Source organism: Anabrus simplex, chromosome 6 (genome assembly GCF_040414725.1).
Source record: "Anabrus simplex isolate iqAnaSimp1 chromosome 6, ASM4041472v1, whole genome shotgun sequence".
In the NCBI taxonomy this organism is placed as follows: Eukaryota; Metazoa; Arthropoda; class Insecta; order Orthoptera; family Tettigoniidae; genus Anabrus; species Anabrus simplex.
In genome coordinates, this window is record NC_090270.1 from 250,980,541 (window position 1) to 251,004,463 (window position 23,923).

Consider the following 23,923-nt stretch of genomic DNA (forward strand, 5'->3'; position numbering starts at 1 on the left):
TTTCCTTAAATAACGGAACTTTAGACAAAATTTAATTTGTTTTACCTTGTTTCAATGGCAGCCTGTAAATACAGGAGGTTGTTCTTTAATAAATGGAAAGGTTACTGATATAAAAGAGACTTATCTATACATTCATCGCCATTTTGGAGTTATATGCATTATTATAAACTCACTTTTGATGAGTCTATGAACAATTGCCACTCGTTTGGCTGGTGCTGATCTCCAGGACCCTCCATTACCTAACTACAGTAGTTAGTCCCAGCTTTTGTCTACAGGGATTCTTGACAAGATTGTTGCTGAAATTTGGCCTGCATCTCCAAAATTACATTGTTGAAAAAAAAAAAAACAAGGAATGATTTCTCCAGTGACTTACAGATTCAACAACAGGTATTTAATTAACTTGATATTAGGCATTATATACGTCTTTAAATCTTGCTTCCTCCTTTATTAATATTAAAACTGATACTAAAATCTGAAGCAAGATTGGGATCCATTTTAAAAGGAGGGATTCAACAGCTGTTAAAGTGATATGAAATTATCGTTTTGTATAAATACTCCTGTTTGTGCTCATTTAAAAAGCATCATTTTTATGTTTAACCCTTGTTGTCATTCACAGAAGTACTCCATTCTCTCACTGACAATGTCTGGCAGCAAAATACCAATCACTAAGAGAGGACTTCTGTTATTCACCCCGAAGTTTTTTTAACAGCAGGTATAGGCAGACAACCATACTCACACTGATAATGCCTGGCAAGTCCACCAACACCATTCGCTGAAGACCAGGTCCCTTCACAGTCATCGAGATAACATCGTTGCTCACAGTCTTGCCATCTCGGACACTATTTTTCATCCTAATCTCCACCTGCAAAAAACAAAATATAAAAATAAACAAGTCCTCCTATTCCATACTTTCAGTCTTTATTTCCTTAATTTCCAAGTGTTTTAATATCACACTGACTCAGCTATGTCTTTTGGCAACAATGGGATAGGAAAGGGCCGGGACAACTGGAAAGGAAGGGTCCGTGGCCTTAACCCATTCCGCTACAGTGACTGGTACAACCGTCAAGAGTTCTGCATTCATTAACATTCAATGACGGGTACAACCATCACCGTGTACTCAAATTCACAAGTAAGTATCTTTTATTTTCCACCTTGTCGATACATTTGTTGCTTAATGCAACTTATTGGTTAAAAGTGGTACATGTTTCGTATATTAATATCTTCAGTCAAATAACACTGTTTAGATGAAAAATTCATATATTGACAAAGTATCAATGCTCTGAGTGAAAGTGTCCTTAAAAATAGCATAAGAAAATTAAATGACAACATTAAAAACAACAAACAAACAAACAAACAAACAAACAAACAAAAATGTCATTTTCCTGAGAATATTGCTCCTACAGCAAATAAATCAGCCCCATCAAGGACATGTAAAGTCTGTTTTGAGCATGGAATCTGGAAGGAACCCTGCTTCGAGTGCAATAAATGCAAAGTTGCCCTCCACGTGGATGGATGTTCCAAGGTTTACCATACCTTAAAAGACTTAAATTTATTGTACGAAGTTAAACTGTAACCCAAAATGTTGTCAGTTTGATGCAGTGTGGTTTTGTAACCATTTTAGCACCGTAACTTAAAATGTAAATTAAAAAAAATTGCATTCCAAGGTACATTTTTCAAGGGAAAAAAATGTATGGCAATGGGTTAAGGAACACTTTCAGGATTTGCCTGGTGTGAAAAATGGGAAACCACAGAAAACCATCCCCAGGGCTGCTGACAGTGGGATTCAAATCCAGAGACAAAGTTATGAAAACAATCTGATTCAAATGTTTAATTCACTTCAAATTTGAACACTATACTGACTTTTCATCAGCAAATTTCCTGTTCTAAATCATGGTCACAAGTATGCAGCACTACCCAAGGATGATAAGGCTAATAATTCTATTCCTTCCATTTTCACCTTATCAGTGTGACCATGTTTGGAAGGTGCTGGTTGATCAGTGTCATTGAATGATATGAAACTATTCACTATTGCAGCATTCAATGCAAATCCAAAAAAATATACCTGAACCATTTCACAGTTTTCCTTCCCAAACTTTAGTGAGATCTTTTTTGATCTGATCTGTCTATACCTCCCATGTATTTTGTGTATCTGTCAAATGTTAAAGGGCATGTAACAGTAATTTTTTTCATTTACAGCAACTGTGACATTGGTATTAATACCACAGATGAGAAAAAATTGTCAAAATAAACATGCCCAAACCTATCTTCTAATAAATTCATGACAACCTGGTTTCCCAACTGCATGTCCTTGTTCCTGGGTTCCTCTCACCACGATATATACCAAATTTACTCGCGCATTAGACCCCCTCTTTTTTCCCAATTTTACAGCCAAGAAAATAAGGGGCGCACTAATTATCAGCTGGTTGTTTTGCACGCTTTCTACAGCACAGTTGAAGTAAAAAGAAAAACAGGGAAGGTGTCCAATATGCAATAACCTCAAATTCTGTGCAGTGAACATATGACTTCTAGGCTATAATGACTTGTGAATTGTGCATGTAAACATTCTACACTATTCTTTAACAAACTTATGAATGTATTTGAGTTATACGTGCTATTTTCGTTGGAAGGCAGTATTTCTAAATGTAAAAAGACAATAAATGGTGAACACTAATTTTAGGCCTACATAAAGTAAATATAGACAGTTTTAGTTACTCATATCATGTCAATCGATTCATCTCATTAATTCTTCTAATGAGGTTGACGTCCGGAAAGGCATACGGTCATAAAAACTCACTACGAAGATTAGTCTCAATTCATACTCGACCCCGTAGAGAAAAGGGATAAGGTCATTGTATTATCATATTATGCAATATTGATACAAAATAACTTAATGGCCAGTCATTTGAACAGTAGGCTTACCACTCAGTAAACCCGAGTAAACCTGATCACTGTTTTCATTTGAACTATCATCTTGTGCCGCCAACTTCCCTGCTACAGGCGTGTCACCATTACAAGTGACGTTATCTTAACTGCCATCTCATCAGCCATGCACTGCAATCGACAGCACTCGAAGTCCCGCCTTATTGAACCCTTTAAAAATAGTGTCATTCCTGACTATAGAGTCCAAACAGTGTGAATCTATTTCCAAATGGTTTCAGAAGATGGTCTCTGATATACCAGTTGGTTTAGTGTAGCAGAAGCCACTCCTTCCAAATAAAGCAATGCTGTAGAAAGCGTGCAAAACAACCAGCTGATAATTAGCGGGCGTATGTTATGAATTACTGTACTTTCGAATGTACAATACGTAGTGACTGGAAGCATTCTTTTGATAACTGCGGCTGTTGAAAGTCAGATCCTTATTTTTAAGTATATTTCATGCTTGTTCTCTACATTTATCACATCAGGATTTACATAAACAGCCGTAAATGAGATAAGAGAAACCGCATTGTTTAGGTTAGATATGCTATCAAGTGCCCGGATAGTGCCAGAAGTTCCACGATAGAAAGAATAAAAATAAATAAGAGGAAAGTTTGCCGCATTTACGGATGTCTATAGATGTAGCGGTAATGTGTTTTATTATCATAATGCTTAATTTTGTGCATTCGTTGTCTCCATTTTTTAAATTAACATATACCCTAGTATCATCATCATCATCACTAGTTCGGTACGTTGGCGAGTAAAACAATCATTATGATTGGATAGTTTTTATCATGTTTTCAACTTGCTTCTCTCCAAAAAATAACTATATCAGCCTGAGTTACAAGATATTAAACAATCACTTTGTTAATGATCAAGCCTGCTATATTAATAGCAACAACCATGAATATTTTGTATTCAAAGTAAACTCGTTTCGTCATCCAGAGGTGGTGCAGCTCTTTTTAGACACTGCCCCCAAGTGGAGGGGAGTTGCATGTACCATTTTTACCGCATATCAATCTCCCTGCCATTCATAAATCTCTGGCAGTGGGAATCGAACTCAGACTCCCGAGAATGGCAGCTAATTGTGCTTAACATCGCTGGCTGACATTCTAACTACAAAATGCAGACATGACTGATGCATGCTTGTAATGTGCGGTTCGGACACAAAACTATTCACCTATTTATGCAACGTCATCAGAGCTGCAGTAGGCGTACACTATGGAAGCGGCCATTTATTGACTATGAACCACAGATGTATCGCATGACTTCGACAGGTGTTTTCATTGTGAGGGTCGTACAGACAAAACTACTCACAAATATGTGCGACGTCATTAGAGCTGCAATAAGACTTGTACCTGCTGCGAAGCGAAATCGTTCTTATCTGACAAATTACGTTGGGGGATCTTGTATACGAGATTTATTTTCCTCATTTTCTACACCTCGAAAAGCCAGGGTGGAGGTCTAATTTGCGAGGGAGTCTAATACAAGAGTAAATACGGTATTAATTTTGACAACATAATCTTTTAGAGTAGCAAGAATCCATGCTTTGAAAGCCCACTTTACCGGTTTCCCTTATATATACTGTATCATGACATTGCATTCTTTGAATGGGATCATTGCCTCATCAATGGAAAAATTCCTTGCCTGGATTGTATTTGTACTGGAAATTGGCCATTATTTGCAAGACTGGAAGAACTTTTTGAAGCATGCCGTAAGAAGGATTATCTCCGACTTTTAGCTGTCTAACGTACACAACATGAAAATATTTTGTGAGAATCTTGTACCTCCTAAAAGTCATACAGCTTTTTTATTACAGGACACTCAATGTCTGGGATAAATCAATAATCATGTGATTCTGGAATTGGAGATATGCCATGTACAGTATTTAAGAACTCTAAAAAAGCTTTTATTTCCTCTGAACAAGTATCTTCCCATTCTGTATCTATTTCACTACAATGTGGCTGTTTGAATGCTGCATTGATATTTGTACAACTAGCTATATCATTGAATAGTTTGTCTCCTCCTAACATAGGTAAAAAATGATCCACTTTCCAAATTATGGAATTCGCAGTAACTAAACAAAATGTTTGTGTTACCTGAATTACCTGGGGGCATTACCATGAGGTCCGATTTCTTGATACACATTTTCACTTATATCACTGTTATCACTAAAATTATCTTCAGTGATACGTTCTTCACTCGCCAAAAATTCTCTTTCACCACTAATCAATGATTCTGTGTTACTCTCGCCAATATTCAGCTCAATTTCAATATCTGCAGTACTCAATCCTGCCATGTTTAAAAACGAAACAGCTGACCTGCACTCGCTGAAGTTCAAAGACAGATTACCACACTTCTTTTATTTCCTAAACCGTATTGACTGTACTGCATGTCCATAACTGCCTTATAAACAATTTACTGCCGAAAAAAAAAATAAACTAGCACAGAGATCACAGACGTTTGCAGATAATGCGGCTGGGCACTTTCGGCCACTAAGGATCAGATGGCAAAGAGAACAGACGGGCGCTTTTAGGCGGAAAAGAGTTAAGTCCTACTTCTCTTTCTGCCCATGCAATGTGTAGGTGTAGGTTTCAACAGATGGTTCTTTTCTTTCCTGGCCAGGTTTCCATTCTGATCCTCAATTGCCTTACCGAAGCACTAATGTTACCAGCACCATTTATTCTATTACCTTAAACAGTTGTCTGGATCCACCTATACATGCAAATTGAGAATTGCTCCATCCACCTCGATGTGCTCGACTCAAAACCCGCGCGACTCAACGAAAAACGGATAAAATTTGGATAAGAGAGGAAATTAAATTCCTTCAAAAGAAAAAAGCTCTTCTTAACAATAATCTTTACGACACTCATTTAGAAGTTTCGACCTTATTATGTCCTCTTGAATGGACTTCTTTTCAGGCTCACGTCACCAATAGACTCGATATGGTTTTATCAAAAAAACAAAGCACTCTTGACAAGAAGTGGAATAACTTAATAAAAGCTTCCCATAATACCCCAAACACGCAGAATCACGCGGAATCGAACGTTTTTCACCCGCCGGTAGTGAACCTCAGTCAAGTTGACCTTGATCCTAAGGACCTCAAGATATTAAATAAGGGACCAAAACATAACTGGGACACGTCCTTCAACCACGACGATTTAATCATTACGTTGGCTGAATCTGAATTAGCGATTAATAGGTTACCTACAGACGTTCAAAATGAGGTTAGATATGAAGTTAAGCGAAAGTTACTTTCATCTTTCGATCAGAAACATACCGGTTCTGGCAAACCCAATAAAGAACAAGTCACCAACATACGCAATCTCAAAAAGAAAATTAAAGATAACGATTTAATCGTAACTAAAGCAGATAAAGGTAATGCTACTGTGGTTATGGAGAAAAGTGACTACGTAAATAAAGCACAATTCTTCTTTACTAATAATAACTTTAACGCAGTAAAAAAAGATCCTACCAATAGAATACAAAGAGAGCTGAAAGCTTTAATTAAGAATTTTTTATTTTTGTTTAATGACGTAGAAAAATCAAAACTGATCATCATGAATCCCAAGTTACCTACGGCGAAAGCGTTACCGAAGATTCACAAGGCGGATGTCCCCATAAGGCCCGTTATTAACTTCAGAAGTAGTCCGACGTATAAAATATCCCAATTTATTCACAATTTTCTTAAAACACATTATTCCTTTCAAGCTAACACGTCAGTTAAAAATTCCCTGGAATTCTGCAATAGAATAAAAAATCTCACGTTACCGAAACATTACACCCTTCACTCTTTTGACATAGAAAATATGTACGCGAATGTACCCGTCAATAAAACCATCGAAATAGTAAAAAACAATCTTTCCAAATTCAGTAAATTGACTATAGGGGAGATAGAAGAGTTTATTCAGATTCTCAAGTTTACATTAAATAATGGCTTCTTTACTTTTAACAACATCATATACCAACAGAAGGGGCTTCCTATGGGGTCACCGGCCTCGGGAATCCTCGCTGATATTTACGTAGATTTCCTCGAATACACTCACATTATAGGTAAAATTAATGGGATCAAACATTGGACTCGGTATGTGGATGATACTTTTATTATCCTGGATTCTCACATTACTGACAGCAACACCGTTCTTGAATTACTTAATAACCTGGATCCACATATAAAGTTTACGATAGAATCCGAGAACAACAATTCCCTTAATTATCTCGATTTAACTATTACTCGCAATCAGAATAAAACCATTTCTTTTAATATTTACAGGAAGCCCACTCACACAGTAAACACAATCCATCAAACTTCTCTACACCCAGGGACACAGAAGAAGACAGCTTACAATAGTATGATTTTCAGAGCTCTTAATGTTCCTTTATCCCATAAGAATTTTAGAAAGGAAATCAACACCATTTATGCAATAGCCGAAGGTAATGGTTTCAGTAAAGCTTTCGTGAATAAAATTCTCAATAAATTTAGAAATAGACCCAAGACCACCTTAGAAAAACAATCTTCCCATAAAGAGAAGTTCACCACATTTACCTTTAATAATAATAATATATATCCTATTTCAAACATCTTTAAAAAGCACAAGTTAAAAGTAGCTTTCAAGACCGTTCACACCAATACAAAAATGTTTTTTTAATTCTCATACTGTCAACAGCAAAAAATTTTCCAACTCTGGAATATACAAAATAAAATGCCAATCATGTCTTTCAACGTATATTGGGCAAACAGGCCGCAGTTTCAATGTAAGATACTCCGAACATCTTAATGCCCTAAAGTATAATCGCTACTCAGCCATGAGCGAACATTGTAGAGAGAAAAATCAAATACACAACAATTGATCAAGATTTAAAGATCCTGCATTACGAACAGAAAGGTCCCTTACTTAATATACTAGAGAATATATATATAGATATCGACCAATATAACAATCTCGTCTATAACTTAAATGAAATCAACGAAAAGAAAAATATTTTATTGGAAACCTTTGTCCCGCTCATCTGCGAACAGTTCATTAATAAAAAAGAGTTTCACTATCGACATTCTAGAACAAGACCCGCCCTTCCACCCTCCTTCCGCGAATCACAACGTCCCTCCCTTCCTGCCCCTCCCCCTCCATTACCCCTCCCAACCACATCGACACAGATACACAGTAAGCCACACACAGGCTTAGTTGTCAATGTGACTTGAGACCGACAAGGTCATCTCCATTCGAGACGACAACTTTTAGTTACAAGTAAGTCATATGAGTTTTCTTTTCGTACATCATTTTTAACTTGTTCTTCATCCACTCATATATTCCTTTTTTCTCATTACAGATGTTACACGTTTTATTCGTAGTATTGACGGTCTCACTACACTCCTCAGCATAATGTTTTATTTAACAGCCAGCAAGATCTATTAGACGAGAGGACTTTGCACCTCAATGTGTTTTTAACTCACTTATCATGATCACTGTTACTTCGCATCATTACGTTTTTTAATTTGTTTGTATATTATGTAATAATTGTTTTACTACTGAAGATGGCCTTGAGATTAGGCTGAAACATGTATAGACTTTGCTTCATCTAACAGATGACTTGAATTGTATTGATAGGAGGATTTTATAAATATTTTCTTTTGTAAAGTCAAAACTCTACACTCTTAAGAATACAGTAACACAGGCTTGTAATTCCTCTTCCCAATCACTTGATTGTACCTGAATGAATTTTCCCCTTGAGATTCAACTGAAGGTTCTGCAGTAACAGAAAGTGGCATGGGAGCATTTATATGACTATGACAGAAGTATTACAAGTAAAAGAAAGGAACAAGTCATACATAAAACCATGTTAAGGCAATATAGGCAGCTAGTCATAATATTAAAGAAAAATGTCCTTTTGTCTCTGTAAACAGAAAAAAAATGCAACTATACATTTGATCTACTCTGACAGATCTATGTAATTCAGGCTGCTCATCCACTGGAAGCGACTATGTGCGATTACGAGATCAGGCGACTACGTGCGTATTAGCGCGACTGATCCCAAAGCGAAGATTATAACGGAACTGCGTCCACTGCAAGCAATCTGAAGCAGCCGACTCACGTGATTACAGGCGATAACAGGCGACAAGCGATGTAGCCCACTCAAATGGGATTTGCCGCGTGTAGTTGCCTGTACTCCATGATTCGTGCAAGCATCCGGTTGTCTTTCGTTGTCATACGCAACATTATTTTTATCATTACTACATTTGTCATGGATGTAGATAGTGAAAAGTTGATAAGTGCAGTTTGTGAAAGAACACCACTACGGAATATGAAAGATAAACACTATCATTCTCGAGATATACAACGAAGTTTGCAGAGAAAGTGAGTGTTGATTATGTTAAGTACGTTTATTAATTTATTTATTTATTTTATTTATTTATTTATTTATATAATATGCCAGACTGAGTAGCTCAGACGGTAGAGCGCTGGCCTCCCAAGCCCAACTTGACAGGTTCGATCCTGGCTCAGTCCTGTGGTATTTCAAGGTGCTCAAATACATCAGCCTCGTGTTGGTAGATTTACTGGCATGTAAAAGAACTAGTGCAGGATAAAATTCCCGTACCTCGGCGTCTCCAAAAACCATAAAAATTTAGTTAGCGGTACATTAAACAAATAACTTTATTACTGAAAATCCACAGCCTGTTTCCAGTCATTCAACCAGGTCAGGAATGGAATGAATGAAGCCCCACCTAGCGGCGAGGATAGACGTTGTGCCAGCTGCCAAAGCCTGTCGTACTCCTCTGGGGCAATGATTAATGAATGACAAATGAAATGAAATGATGTTGGAGAGTGTTGCTGGAATGAAATATGACAGGGAAAACCGGAGTACCCAGAGAAAAAACTGTCCCGCCTCCGCTTTGTCGAGTACAAATCTCACCTGGAGTGACCGGGATTTGAACCACGGAACCCAGGAGTGAAAGGCCGGCGCGCTGCCGCCTGAGCCACGGAGGCTCTTATAACTTTATTTATAATATATTATTTTTATGATTTCAATATGGGAAAATGTGCAGTTCCTGTTGTAATATAAAGTGAAAAGGAAATGATAAAAAGCAAATTTAAGTGGAAACAGTACCTAAGAGAGTATGATTGAAAACAACATTTAGAGACTTTCCAAATTAAATTTAAAGGTTTTATGTTTCTGTTTAACCCTTTTTACTTTTTTTCTTATGGACTGAGCGTTTTTCTCTCATATTTGTATGTTACACTGATAAATTGCATACTTAATTCGATCTTCAATTCTTTAATAAATATAAAAAATAAAAATAAATACATATCAACACTTTTTAATAACTATTCATATCTCTTACCTATGCCTTTGCTGGCGAGATGTAGTGTTTACAGTGCACTATGTCTTCTGGTATGGGCTATTTCAAATTTGTTACTTTCATTGACCTGTCTCAGTCTTATCCTTGGCTTTGACAATATGAAAGTGACTTGAGGTATGAGTGATGCTAGTAATACCATTGCTTAAGCAGCCAGTCCCCGTTATGATTGGTGTGAAAATATCGCTTATAGGGTCGGTTGGTGCATGCATTTCAGTGGGCTTGGCAGACTGATATGTAATAGCAGTGGCTGGCTCGGTGAGGAAAGCAACGGCAAACTAACTCGCTCCTCATTTCCCTAGAATGCCTCTTCAATGACGCCTAGACTATTTATGACAGCTGTTAGCGGAGCTGCAGAGGATCACACCAGCCTTCGGGCTGAATACCCAACATACAACATCTCTTACCTTAGAATCACAGTTAAATGTTCCAGAGGTGTTACTGTCTACCTGAAGTTTAACGTTTTGGCTATTTTTGGCTCTATTGCATTCAGAATATAGTGAAACGTTTCTGGATGCATCCGATAATAATCAAAGAACTTCTGGGGGTCTTGGTCCGAATCATTGTGCAGATGATGGAATTATCCCGTTAGCTTCCTTTTAGCTAGTATTGGGTTTACTCAGCACCGATGTCCTCTTTTGCGATTTTTCCTCTGACGCCTCGTCAGGTAGGCTCTCTCCAAAATGTAAACTAAATCCTCATCACCCTCTCACAGAATATATAATATTTAATACTTGACAACATCCACTACGGAAACACACACAGACCTGTACGGAGTACAGATGCCGTGCGGTCTCCTGCAGTGGACGACCCCAGTCACGTGTAATCGCATTCAAAGTCGCCTGTAGTCGCCTCATCTCGTAATCGCATGTAATCGCTTCCAGTGGACGAGCAGCCTCAAACATTTTACTCAAACACAAGGTATAAAATGAGAGCTTAAAAGTAGACAAATACATAAAGATAACAGCCACCTCTTTTCGTAGCTCGGCAAGGTCAGACTCTTTGGTGAGATCGAACTCCCGAGCACTGTCTCTGAACTGGGCGATGTGGTAGGGGCCCTCACTCAGGGTGACTTTGACAGGAGCACGAGTCATCATCTCCCCAGCACCTCTGTTAACAATGAGAAATAATGTACAAGACCTAGCCAATGGTAAACACAGATGAAGATCAATGTCACACAACAAAAATTAACTTCCTAGAGGAATTATATTTGTATTTATGAGGAAATTATTGTTACTGTGGGTTTTACTTTATAACAGCATTTAAATATCACATACAAGGCACACAATCAGAAATGAGGAGGGAATCTTGAAGGAAATTTAATCCTCATCACACCTTTATTGTTGCGCAGAAAAGTTCTGTCCTCCAAGCAAGGTTGCAATTGTTTATCATTTGTAGTTTTCTACACTCTAGAAATCCCAGGATTTTCAATGCCCAACTTCAGCCATTAGGCCTTCACAGGCATTTATACAAGTGAAGGTACATGTCTGCACTATTGTACTGTCACTGCACTGTCCTACAAGGAGACTCGCAGTGGAGTCTGAACAGCACACTAGCCACCAGCATCTTGGAAAAGAGTGACAATTCAACTGATGATCCCACTGCCGCCGTGGGGCGAAAGTCTTAATTTCACGAATGGGAAGGACTAACTGGCCTGAATAATTTGAAGATTTATCTTTTGTTAATGGTTCCAGTGCACTAATATACGCAGGTTTTCAGCAACATTAAGGTAGGAAAGGGCTAGGACTGGGGAGGTGAAAGTCATGGTTTTCATTATGGTACAGCCACAGCATTTGACAGATGAGATTATATTAAACCATGCAAAACCAACTTCAGAGCCTTCAATGGTGAGATTCAATTCGAACATCGCCTGAATGCAAGCTAACATGTACACAACCCATAGTGTGTATCCAACTTGTTCAGTAAAAGTTAAAGAAATAATGTACAAGACCTAGCCAATGGTAAACAGATGAAAATCAAGGTCACAAAACAAAAATGAACTTCCTAGAGGAGCCATATTTGTACTTAAGAGGAAATGAAAGAATGAGAAACAATACCTGAGCCTAAAGTATATTCTGCTATATTTTTGCAGCTAACTGATGGAATGCCTTCTCCATGAAACTTCACAATCCCCTTTCAGATATAAGTAAGATGTGTGTACCTTGGAAAGATGCGGGCCTGAGCAATCATCTCCAGCACAGATGTCTTGCCAGAACTTTGATCCCCAACGACGACGACACGGGGTAGATGATCCTGGGTATTGTAGCTCGAGTCATACTCACTCAGTTCATCGAGAACATCAGAATACATGTCGATGAGCGATTTCTGAAAGTTCAGCAAAGTATACCATTATATATCAGGAACAAACAAAACAAAGATTGTAGACAAATCAATCTAATGAAATCCAAGAATAGTAACTCTGCTCTTGACAAACCACCACATATAACATAAATGGCACAACCATTATATATACCACATTCTCAGCAAAAGAAAGAATTATCATTGAAATGGAACATTCTGAACAGAATTTTTTTTTTTTACAATATTGCATGGCACAACACAGTTTTATTTACCCAGACTGCCCAATGTGAATCAACATATCAAAATTTTTAACAACATAATACTACAGAGTCTGTAATCTAATGTTTAAAAACTTAGAATGTAGGGCATATGAAATAACAACCAGTATTTACAACAGGAAAGTGACACAGCAGATAGAGAAATTGCTTCCCAGATATGAGAAAACTTATTTCAGTAGGTGGACCATTTCAATAACTGGATGACAATATTTTATGTCGCATTATTATTTTGGGTTGTGGAGATGCCAAGGTATCATAAGTTCTTTGACATGCTGGTAAATCTATCGACCCAAGACTGGCATACTTGAATACAGTTAAATGCCAGGCTGACCTGGGATTGCTATAACTTGAAATTACTGTATGGATTCAAAATGCATTTCATCAGTGAAGAACTCAAGTTCTTGAATCTACACAAATAAAAATGTTTAAGTCACTTCTAGTACATGCTTGACTAGTATCAAAAGGAAAAATAGAAGAATATTTACATCACAGGCAGACATTTTAACCAAACTTCATATTGGAACCTATCAACAGAGCAACAGGTAAAGACTTTAGTTAAAAATCAATGCTACCAAGCTCGATAGCTGCAGTCGCTTAAGTGTGGCCAGTATCCAGTATTCAAGAGATAGTGGGTTCAAACCCCACTGTCAGCAGCCCTGAAGATGGTTTTCCATGGTTTCCCATTTTCACACCAGGCAAATGCTGGGGCTGTACACAATTCAAGATTTAATGCACAGAAACCTTCTGAAGGAAATAATCTTGGGTAACACTGGCTGTTTAAGTAAGGCTGTAATTATTCATATATTTTTTTCTTTGCCATATATAATAACACGAGAGTGGTGTATTATTTACAACAAAAATGACAATTTCACCAATGTCTGTCCAGGTCATCCTGCTACAGTAACAGAGTTTACTGTAGGCCTACTGCCAGCGACTCAGCACCAAATCATAAAATTCTTTATTATGAAGGTCCACCCAGTCATTACTATTTAAATAGCTAAACTGGACTACGTACTGGATGGACCTTCATAATAAAGAAAAAAAGAATTTTATGCTTTTGTAAGTCAATATGAAACCAACATGAAATTTATTACTTGCAATCAACACCAAATGTCAAGCAGCAGTTAATGACTTAACTTCCTAAAGAGACCAAAGGATGGTCCCCTGGATGGAGGAGAGAAGCCACTTAACCCATAAAGCAGTGTCTGTTTACCATGTTAGGGGCAGCTGTGACTTATACAGGACAGCAGTCATATAGGAGATTGCCTGAGGTGGATGATCACATGGGTTACAACAGCAAGGACCACTGGGTGGGAGAAGACAATGGTAAACCACTCTAACAATTTAAAACTCTTTATAGCCTAGAAGTCATGTGTTCACTGCATAAAATTTGAGGTTACTGCATACTGAACACACCCCCTACTTCGTTTTGGATGCACCAAGAATACTACCATCCTGTAGTTCAATGTTAGATCACTAAAGACTAGGTCCACTGTTTAAACTTATGGAACAGCGACCAACCCATGCAACAGGCTGGTTGATTATAATTACTGCCATGTCAGTATAGTTCAATACCAAGAGATAAAATGAATAGAATGATGGCCAAAGGCAACTTGTCAGCAGGACCTGGTCGACTCAAGAAGTGGGCAAGGGTTACTAGCATTACGCAAGCAGTGCCGGTTCAACACAAGAGTTAAGGACACAAGTTTCACTTCCCTCAATTCAGGCACCATGACAGGAAAGGTACATGAACTAGCTGAGGCATTAAAGAACCGAAAGTACAAAAGACCAAGTGAAGTGGTGCAGAAGAATGTGACGTTATGGACGGCTCTAAGATAAAGTATAACGGCAGACTCACAACAAATAACAGCATCAGACCAGTTGTTAGTGAGAGATTTCGAAACTCCATTGTTGAGCAAGTGATACGATAAATGTTTAATGAAGATTATTGTTCTCAATTATGAAGGTTGGATATTTCCACCTACTGTATTTACTCACATTAGACACCCCCCTCCCCCCCTTTTTTTTACATCCAAAAAAGTAGGTGTCCAATATGCAATAACCTCAAATTTTATGCAGTGAACTCATGACTTCTAGGCTATAAAGAGTTGTAAATTGTTCATGTAAACATTCTACACTATTCTTTAATAAACTTATGAATGTATTCTGAGTTTTACTGGCTTTTTTCGTTGGGAGGCAGTATTTCTAAATTTAAAGACAATAAATGGTGAACACGCTACATAAAAAGTAAATATAGTCAGCTTTATTTATGTTTATATAATGTGATTTGTTTCATCTAATTAACTCCTCTCAGGAAGGACATCCGGTCGTAAAAACTCGCTATGAAGATTGGTCTCACTTCATACTCGACCCCATAGAGGAAACTGATAAGGGTATTGTATCATCACATTATGCAATATTAATACAACAGAACTTAATGGCCAGTCATTTGTCTCTGTAAGCTGAACAGTAGGCCTACCACACGATAAATCTCATCACCGATTTCATTTGAATTATCGTCGTCTTGTGCCACGAACTTCCCTGCTACTGGCGTGTCGTCAATCCAAATGACGTCATCTTCACTGCCATGCACTGATATCAAGAGCATTCGAGATCACGTCTTTTTGAAACTTAATAACACCATAGTTTTGTTCCTGATTATTAGAGTCCAAACTGTGAGAATCCATTCACAAATGATACTGTATAGGCTTTTAGGCTTATGCCATGTCAAGAAAATAAGGTGAAATTCTTTAAGTTTCGCAGAGCAGTAAAGAATTTCACCTTATTTTCTTGACACGGCATAAGCCCAAAAGCCTATACAGTATCATGTCTATAAGTACGTGCCGTGAAAGCATCAATGGCAACATTCACAAATGGTTTCTGGAGGTGGTCGATGTTCCAAGTCTGTATGTGTAGCAGAAACCACCCCTTCCGAATAAAACCGTGTTGTAGAAAGCGTGCCAACCCACCAGCTGATAACTAGCACATGTTTTGAGTTGTACTTCCCAAATGTAATAATACATAGCAACTGGAAGCATTCTTTGGATAACTGGCTGCTGAAAGCCAGACCTTTATTTTAAAGTACTTCTGGCACTATCTGGACACTTGATAGCATACCTAACCTAAACAATGCAGTCTATCTTATCACAATTACAGCTGTTTAGGTAAATCCTGATGTGATAAATGTTTAGGTTAGGTACGCTATCAAGTGCCCGGATAGTGTAAGAAGTTCCACGACGAAAAGAATAAAAATAAATAAGAGGAAACTTGCTGCTTTTATGGATATCTATAGGTGTGGCAGTAATGCGTTTTATTATCATAATGTTTAATTTTGTACGTTAGTAGTCTTTTTTTATTGGAGTCTCCGAAAATCATAAAAGTAGTTAGTGGGGACGTAAAATCAATAACATTGTTATTATTATTATTATTATTATTTGTTAGGTACGTTGGTGAGTGACACAATCGTTATGATTGAATTGTTTTGAATACATTTTAAACGCACTTCTTTCCAAAAATTACTTTTATTGGTCCGAGTTAAGAGATGAAATGGCGTATGGCTTTTAGTGCCGGGAGTGTTTGAGGATGAAATGTTGATGAAAATGATACGTACACCCAGACCCAGTGCCAGCGAAATTAACCAATGATGGTTAAAATTCCCGACCCTACCGGGAATCAAACCCAGGACTCCTGTGACCAAAGGCCAACACACTAACCATGTAGCCATGGAATCGGACAGTTACGAGATATTAAACTATAACTTTGTTAATGATCTTGCCTGCTATAGTATAGCAACAACTACGAATATTTCTTAACTAAACCTGTTTTCTCTTCCTGAGGCAGTGCAGCTCTTTACGCACACCCCCAATGGAGGAGAACTGCATGTATCATTTTTACTGCAGATCATCCTTCCTACAATTCTCAAATCTCTGGCAGTACAGTACCAGTAATCGAACTGAGGCCCCCGAGAACAGTAGCTAATTGTGCTAACTAAGTTACACTGGCTATTAAGTTGAAAGAAGATATATGATGGTTCAACCTTTCAATACTATTAAAATAAGAAATGTGAATTTTTTACATTCCTACTTAATTATAATTGGTACCGGATTCAACCATTATTCTTGGTCATCATCAGCCGATCACAAATAAGTATTAAAGACAATGCACAGGTAAACAAAATGTGAAGTTAAATAATTCCGTAAGTTGCTGTTTGTGAAGCACTATAACACTTTAAGGAGCACTGTGTATTGAAATTTCAATGTCATGAAGAAGTCTAGGATCACATACATATTTTTCAGTTGCAGTTCATGAGGCACTGTATAATTTTAGGGATCAGCACTGCGTGTTAATAGTTCTGAAAATCATGAAGTCATATATCAAATACGTAAATGTAGTACGGAGCAAGTTCTTCAAGAATAGCAAGACGTATGTGCCGATCAGCACTGTGCTTCCAAAAGTTCATGGAAACCCGATGAAAAAATTTAAAAAGTTCAAGTATCAAGCCTTTAAATGCTGATATGAGTGAAATAGTATGATATACAGTAGTTGTATATTATTTGTCGAAAGAAATATATCTAAGTTAAAGAAACTCTTATGTTAGATTCCTGAAGTTATTGAAACATAACTAAACCTGTTTTCTCATCCCAAGGTAGTGCAGCTCTTTTTAGGCACGCCCGCAATGGAGGAGAACTGCATGTACTATTTTTACCGCAGGGCTGATCTCTAAAATTATACAGTGCCTCATGAACTGCAACTGAAAAATATGTATGTGATCCTAGACTTCTTCATAACATTGAAATTTCAACACACAGTGCTCCTTAAAGTGTTATAGTGCTTCATAAACAGCATCTGATGGAATTATTAAAATCTTCACATTTTGTTTACCTGTGCATTGTCTTTTATACTTATTTGTGATTGGCTGAAATTTCAACACACAGTGCTCACTAAAGTGTTTTAGTGCTTCACAAACAGCAACTGATGGAATTACCGTATTTACGCGAATAATCCCCGCCGCCGAATAATCCCCACACCCTAATTTCAGGAAGGCTTATTTGAAAAAAAATTAAATTAAAATTCTTTCCATCGAAAGAGTAACATAGGAATAAATAAACATTTCATATCTCTCCGCGAGGTCCACGTGTTCTTTACGCAAATATGAACATGTTAATTTACGATATAGCTGTTTTGCCTGAGATGATAAAAACACATTATCATTGCTATAAAATGTCATGAAAATTAGCAAGTAGGCCTACTTACATGACAGGTATTTCATTAATCTGAACTTGCAATAGGCTCAATTCCGTGCAGATCGGAAGATTCTTTGTCACTTCCATCACTAGAATCTTCTCCTAAATTACAAATTAGTCACACTCCACGTCTAAAACACTTCTCACACGCGGTATCATTTTACTCAGATAAACAACCGGCAGTGGATAATTCTTTTCATGCAATGTAAACACTTGAAACAGACACACCGGCGAAGTAGGATGTTAGTTTTGCGATACAGTAAAACCACGTTATTACGTGATTTTGAATTAACCGCCAACTCGTAATTCAGAAATGCCAAGTCTTGCCACATCACAAAATATTCTGATACCCACTAGTGCATGCAATTAACATTGATTCACAGTTTTAAACCTTTCAAATGCCATGGAAAAAAAATCTATTTCTGAAATGTATCCAACAAGGTGCATTTACATTATTCGAATAATGTACTTCATAATTCAATGGCAAACATAACCTCGCACAATGAAAGAAAATAAGCATGATTCAAAGACCAGGACATATTATGCTGGCTCCCATGTGCAAGTGATTTATTTTTGGTTTACTGTACTATTTGCATTTTTAGATGCCTTGTACTTGCATAGAAAGTGCCCGACAGCCTTAATACATCGTGGCTTATCGAACTTTCCTATGATGAAGGGAGGAAGTCTTTCACTTCCATCTGCATTGTAATACAGTACAGTGACCCCATGTTCTTTAAATCCACAAGTCTATCTGGGCTTGGCAGTAAAAAAAAAAAAAAAAAAAAAAAGCATTTTCATCAGCATTGACAGTATTGTTTGGAACGTAGAAATTGATTATAATTATGAGCCTCGCTTTTTCGCCTACTGACAGCATGGCCAGTCTTCGCGGATTCTGCTTCTCCGCACACTGCCTGCTATGCGATATTGAGGCGTTCCTTAAAACATCGAATACACAAGAATATACGATTTCACTCAAACTTAGCAACGATGAATCACACTATAGACAGACCGAACAGAGTGAAAGTGCGGAAAGTTACCCCTGCACGTTCCGTAAGATTTGTTCTATCGTGACACGGAGAAATTTTGAATTTAAATTACTCTGTAAAATACTATTATTTTTAAATGTAAAGGCAGTTTATAATCAGAAGTCTGAATAGTTTTCCGTTTAAATATGACATGTGGACAGTTTTATTCCATCTGCAGTTACACAAGGCATAACTGTACACCTAACATCAAAAACTAGGTGGGCCAGGAACATGTTGCCCACCTCGACGCAAATAAAACCTGCACCCCAACTTCGTGCCCCAGTTTGTTTTAAAAAATATCCGGGGATTATTCGCGTGAATACAGTATTTAACTTCATATTTTGTTTACCTGTGCATTGTCCTTAATACTTATTTGTGATCGGCTGATAATGACCAAGAATAATGGTCGAAACCGGTACCGATTATAATTACGTAGGAATGTAAAAAAAATTAATTTCTTATTTTAACAGTATTGAAAGGTTGAACCATCTTCTTTCAACTTAATAGTGAACTCACTTCAATACGGAACACTATGAAATTTTTATCTCTTAATTACACTGACTGGCGGATATTCTTAACTACAAAACACAGACATATAGCATGACTGATGCATGCTTGCAATGCGCGGGTCGGACACAAAACTATTCAACTATTTGTGCGACGTCAGAGCTGCAGCAGGCTTATGCTACAGAGGTGGACATTTTTCAACTACAAAACAGAGACAAACCGCATGTCTTTGATACGCATTTTTATTACACGGATCATACAGACAAATCTATTCACAAATTTGTGTGATGTCATCAGAGCTGCAATAAGGCTTGTACCCGCTTCGAAGCGGAATCGCTCTTCTCTTACTAATTACGTTGGGGGGGTATGCGAGATATGTCGCAATTTTCTTTGTCTCGACAAGCCAGGGGGGTGTCTAATACACGAGTAAATACAGTAATCAATACTATACGTAATGAGAAATATATGTATTTATACGTTTATGTTTTTAAAAATACACTACAGGACTAATTTCGATCAATATAGCAGTGAGCTCATGAGTTGGATTGCTAAACCTCTCCTGTGGCGAAACGCTGGTAATTTCGCAATTGAAAAAGCCTAAAGAGCTTAAATGTTTTTAACATTTACAGTCGATGAAATTATAGTTTCCTTCTAGGAACCTTATTTTTGATATAAAGGCCAAAGGCAGGCATTTATACAAGTGAAGGCACATGCTTCCCCTAGTGCACCATCACTGCATTGTCCTACGTAAGAGGCTTGCAGTGGTGTCTCAACGGCGCACTAGCTGCCAGCGTCTAGGAAAGGTGTAGCAATCCAAATGATTAGCTCACTGTTACACTGGGGCAAAATGCTGATAATTTCACAACTGAGAAAGCCTAAAGAACTTAAATGTTTTTAAAACATATATTCTCATCTGTCACAATAGTAGCGATTATTGTTTGAAGAAGTACAACTGGCAACCATTCTCTCATAACACTAATCTAAGCATAAACTGAAGAGAAGAACAAAGATTGGCAAAAGAAAGGAAAGGGTCATAAAGGGCATGAAACTGACAAAACTACCTATGCCTCACAAACCTAATACTGTAAGGGTTGGAAGAGAACAAGAGATGACCAAGGGTGGTGGGATAGAAAAATGAAAGTGAGGAGACAGGGTTACCCATGCTAGGCAGGCAATAATTCCTTTGTGGAGTCTTATCTCCCGTATGCAGTTATCAGACTATGCCTCTTATATAGGGCTTCTGATAAGTTCACCTGCATACACCCCAGCGTCAGTGGGTAGGATCGACACATCCCACTCTGATGAGTCTAGTGTCAGATCTAAGACGAAACGCTGGTTAATAGAGCAAACGCCTGAAAAGCCTTACATCTGATCTGTCAATACTGAGTAGACAATGGTCACATGACTGGTGGATGGGACAAAAGGGTACATGATAAAACTGAATTATATATACCTTGACTTTCTTGGTTGTAGTTTTGTTGTTTCGTAGCAGAATCTGTTTACGTAGTTCCTTGTTCTCTCGTTCTAGCCGTTCTAGAGCTTTTTGGTATTTTAGCTGAACTTGCATCAGCTCGTCCTGCATATGATCCATGCGCTGTTGGGGAGACTCTGGAGACATACAACATACAATGTCAACCCATACAGTCTCATTATCAGATGAAATGGCAAGTTCATTCATTCATGTCAACAGAAATGGAATAAACCTAATGAGAATATATAATACCATTCAATACACTGTTCCAGTTGTATTTAATTTACAAAACTATAACATTGGCTGGCTAAATACATCCAGTTACATGGAATGGTGGGTCAAGAAGTTACAGAACACTCACAGACAAAAGCAGATTTTTTGAATAATACAATTCTTTGGCACATTAACTCTGCACCATTCACTAGCAGGACATAATATGGCATTAACTTCAGTTATTATATACATTTCCATTACAGACGGCTATATGAGCACAGTCATCAAGCTTCTGTGAATAAACAATAAGCCTCCATAACTATTCGCAACTAGCAGTATGGTACAGTACTTTCTACTTCTGCACTCCTTACCATGAAATCATGAATGCCGTTATCTTTATCTAACCAATCTCTCCTACAACTCTCCCTCTTTCTCTTAATCATAGCCAAGTCCATAATTTTCCTCGGAAACCTATCCTCATCCATCCGTCACACCTGACCCCACCAATGAAGCCAGTTCTATCAAATTAACTACTAACTTGGCCTTTCTCACTTCACTGGATGTGCCCTCCTACCACTGCTTCCACCTGTGTTCACACTTCTTGACAAATTATAACAGCTTAGGCTTTTATGGCCAGCATCTCGTAAAGAAGAATTATCATCCGACCTTGCAGGCTGCGGTCAATTAGAGTTAGTAGCTTCCAAAGTTTCACCTGGCATTCTCAAGGGGTCTGTTCTTTCCCAGATCAGAAGGAGACTGAAGCTGGGGCTGTGCACTTTAAATATACAAGGTGATTCAGCTAAGTTGTCCCCCTCAAATACCTTCTGATCCGTTGAAGATATGGACATTCTGATTTCAAATTCTTAAACTGTTTAAAGGGGATCATAAAACATTGTCCTACTTCTCTCGATCACATAAGTAATTACCGAGAAATCGGTAGCAACTTTGTTTTTTAAATGGGATTAAACTAATTTCACCCAATATAACAATTAAGAATAGCGCAACAAATTCAGCAATGTGCTTATTTTGCAAATCCGACGAGTACTTTTAGGGTTATTAAAGGGTTTCAAGTGTGCAGGCATTAGACAGAAAGAGATGCGCCACTCGCCTTGATGTCGTGAACGTAGTTTTCATGCTTGACTCATGCCTTGTTGATAAACATACATAACACACCATTATCTCAAGGGGGGGGGCCAGATAAAAAAGCAGTATGATGTAGGCCTGCAGAATTTTGGAGTTACAAAGAAGAAAGTGTTTGGTTAATTGGATTATAGGTCCTCTACCTTATGTGGTACTAAATTAGGTTGTCACATAGGATGCCAGGAATACATTCCCACCGTCTCTCATAAATAGAGATACTGTATAACGTGGGAATAGAGTCTGTTGTGTGTGCTCCGCAGCCCGGCCAACATCAACGTTTCGAGAGACCACGAGGTGGACTGCAGTGCACTGACGTAATCGTCTATGACGTCAGTCAGCGCTATTAACTGAGCGACGTATCCGCCTCTCCAGGCACTCCCAGTGTGTCCAGCGATCAGACTACACAGTATGTCAGACACAGAGGTACCCTCTTAAATAAGTGTTCTGAACAGGTGGACTAACTCCGGTCGGGAGGTGTCACATCAGGACATTGCCTCATGCATCCTAACTCCCGTATCGCCGACGTGCATCCTATCCTAGCATTCTGCTACTCATGAACTTTAACACAAGTTCCTTGCAAGTTCTACATCTCCTAACTAGCATTCTGCTACTATGGACTTACAAGTTCCACTTGTCATTCTACCAAGTACAGATAGTCCAACTATCATGGACATTCATTCATCTGAGCAGCTTATCTTATCAAGATAGAACTCAATGTACATATAAATATTAATGTATATTAATGTAAATAACTTTCAGACCCTAGGTCTACTAATTTGTGTTATCATTGAACGTGTGCAGCACTTCAAACATCAAGACAAGTTTCGTTCCTTTTGTGTACATACTGTATGAAAATTTCCAAATAATAAACTTTTATGTTGTGCCTTGTATATCAATTTCCTTGTATACAACAGAGTCCCAAACTCTGCAAACCAACATTCATAAAAGGGAAGAACAGTCATATTAGGCAATATGAACGTCCAAATATTTGGTAGTAAATCCAGAATCTTCAAAATATGCATTATGCATGAATTTTCTCCTAAAAAAAGCCAAAACATGCAAACATGCAGGAAAAAAGAATGGTTATTTGGAATCGTTAAGCCATAAAACTAATATTTGCAAAGTTTGAGCATTTTAACCAGCTTATTTAAAAACATGCATTTGCATGGAAATCTGGGCTCTAGTAATTACATATGTGTTTGAGAGAAAGAGGACAGCATTTTATGAGCCCCTTCATAATATAAGAATTTGAAAACAGAATATCCACTGCACATAATAAATTGCGAAAATTTAAATTTATAATTCACCTTTACAATACTGTAATTGCCTTTATTGAAAAGAATACATTAGACTATATTGTGATAAATGTTTCGTCCTCTTATGAGACATCCTCAGTCACACTTACAAACATTGAAAATAAGGTGAAGACACGTTAAAATAAGTAAATGAAAAGCCTTTAAATGTTGTGTCGCGGC

The 23,923-nt window shown here is 37.7% G+C and overlaps 1 protein-coding gene across 6 annotated transcripts in view; it reads right to left on the reverse strand.

The window, feature by feature from the left end:
• Opa1 (Opa1 mitochondrial dynamin like GTPase) overlaps positions 1-23,923 on the reverse strand; it is a 229,102-nt gene that overhangs the window by 123,454 nt on the left and 81,725 nt on the right. For all 6 annotated transcript variants that reach the window (XM_067149273.2, XM_067149272.2, XM_067149269.2 and 3 more), the window contains 4 exons: positions 21,078-21,232; positions 12,432-12,595; positions 11,242-11,380; positions 737-862 (listed from right to left, as the gene is read on the reverse strand). In XM_067149273.2, the coding sequence (XP_067005374.2) occupies positions 737-862; positions 11,242-11,380; positions 12,432-12,595; positions 21,078-21,232 (584 nt within the window). The remainder of the gene's footprint in view (positions 1-736; positions 863-11,241; positions 11,381-12,431; positions 12,596-21,077; positions 21,233-23,923) is intronic.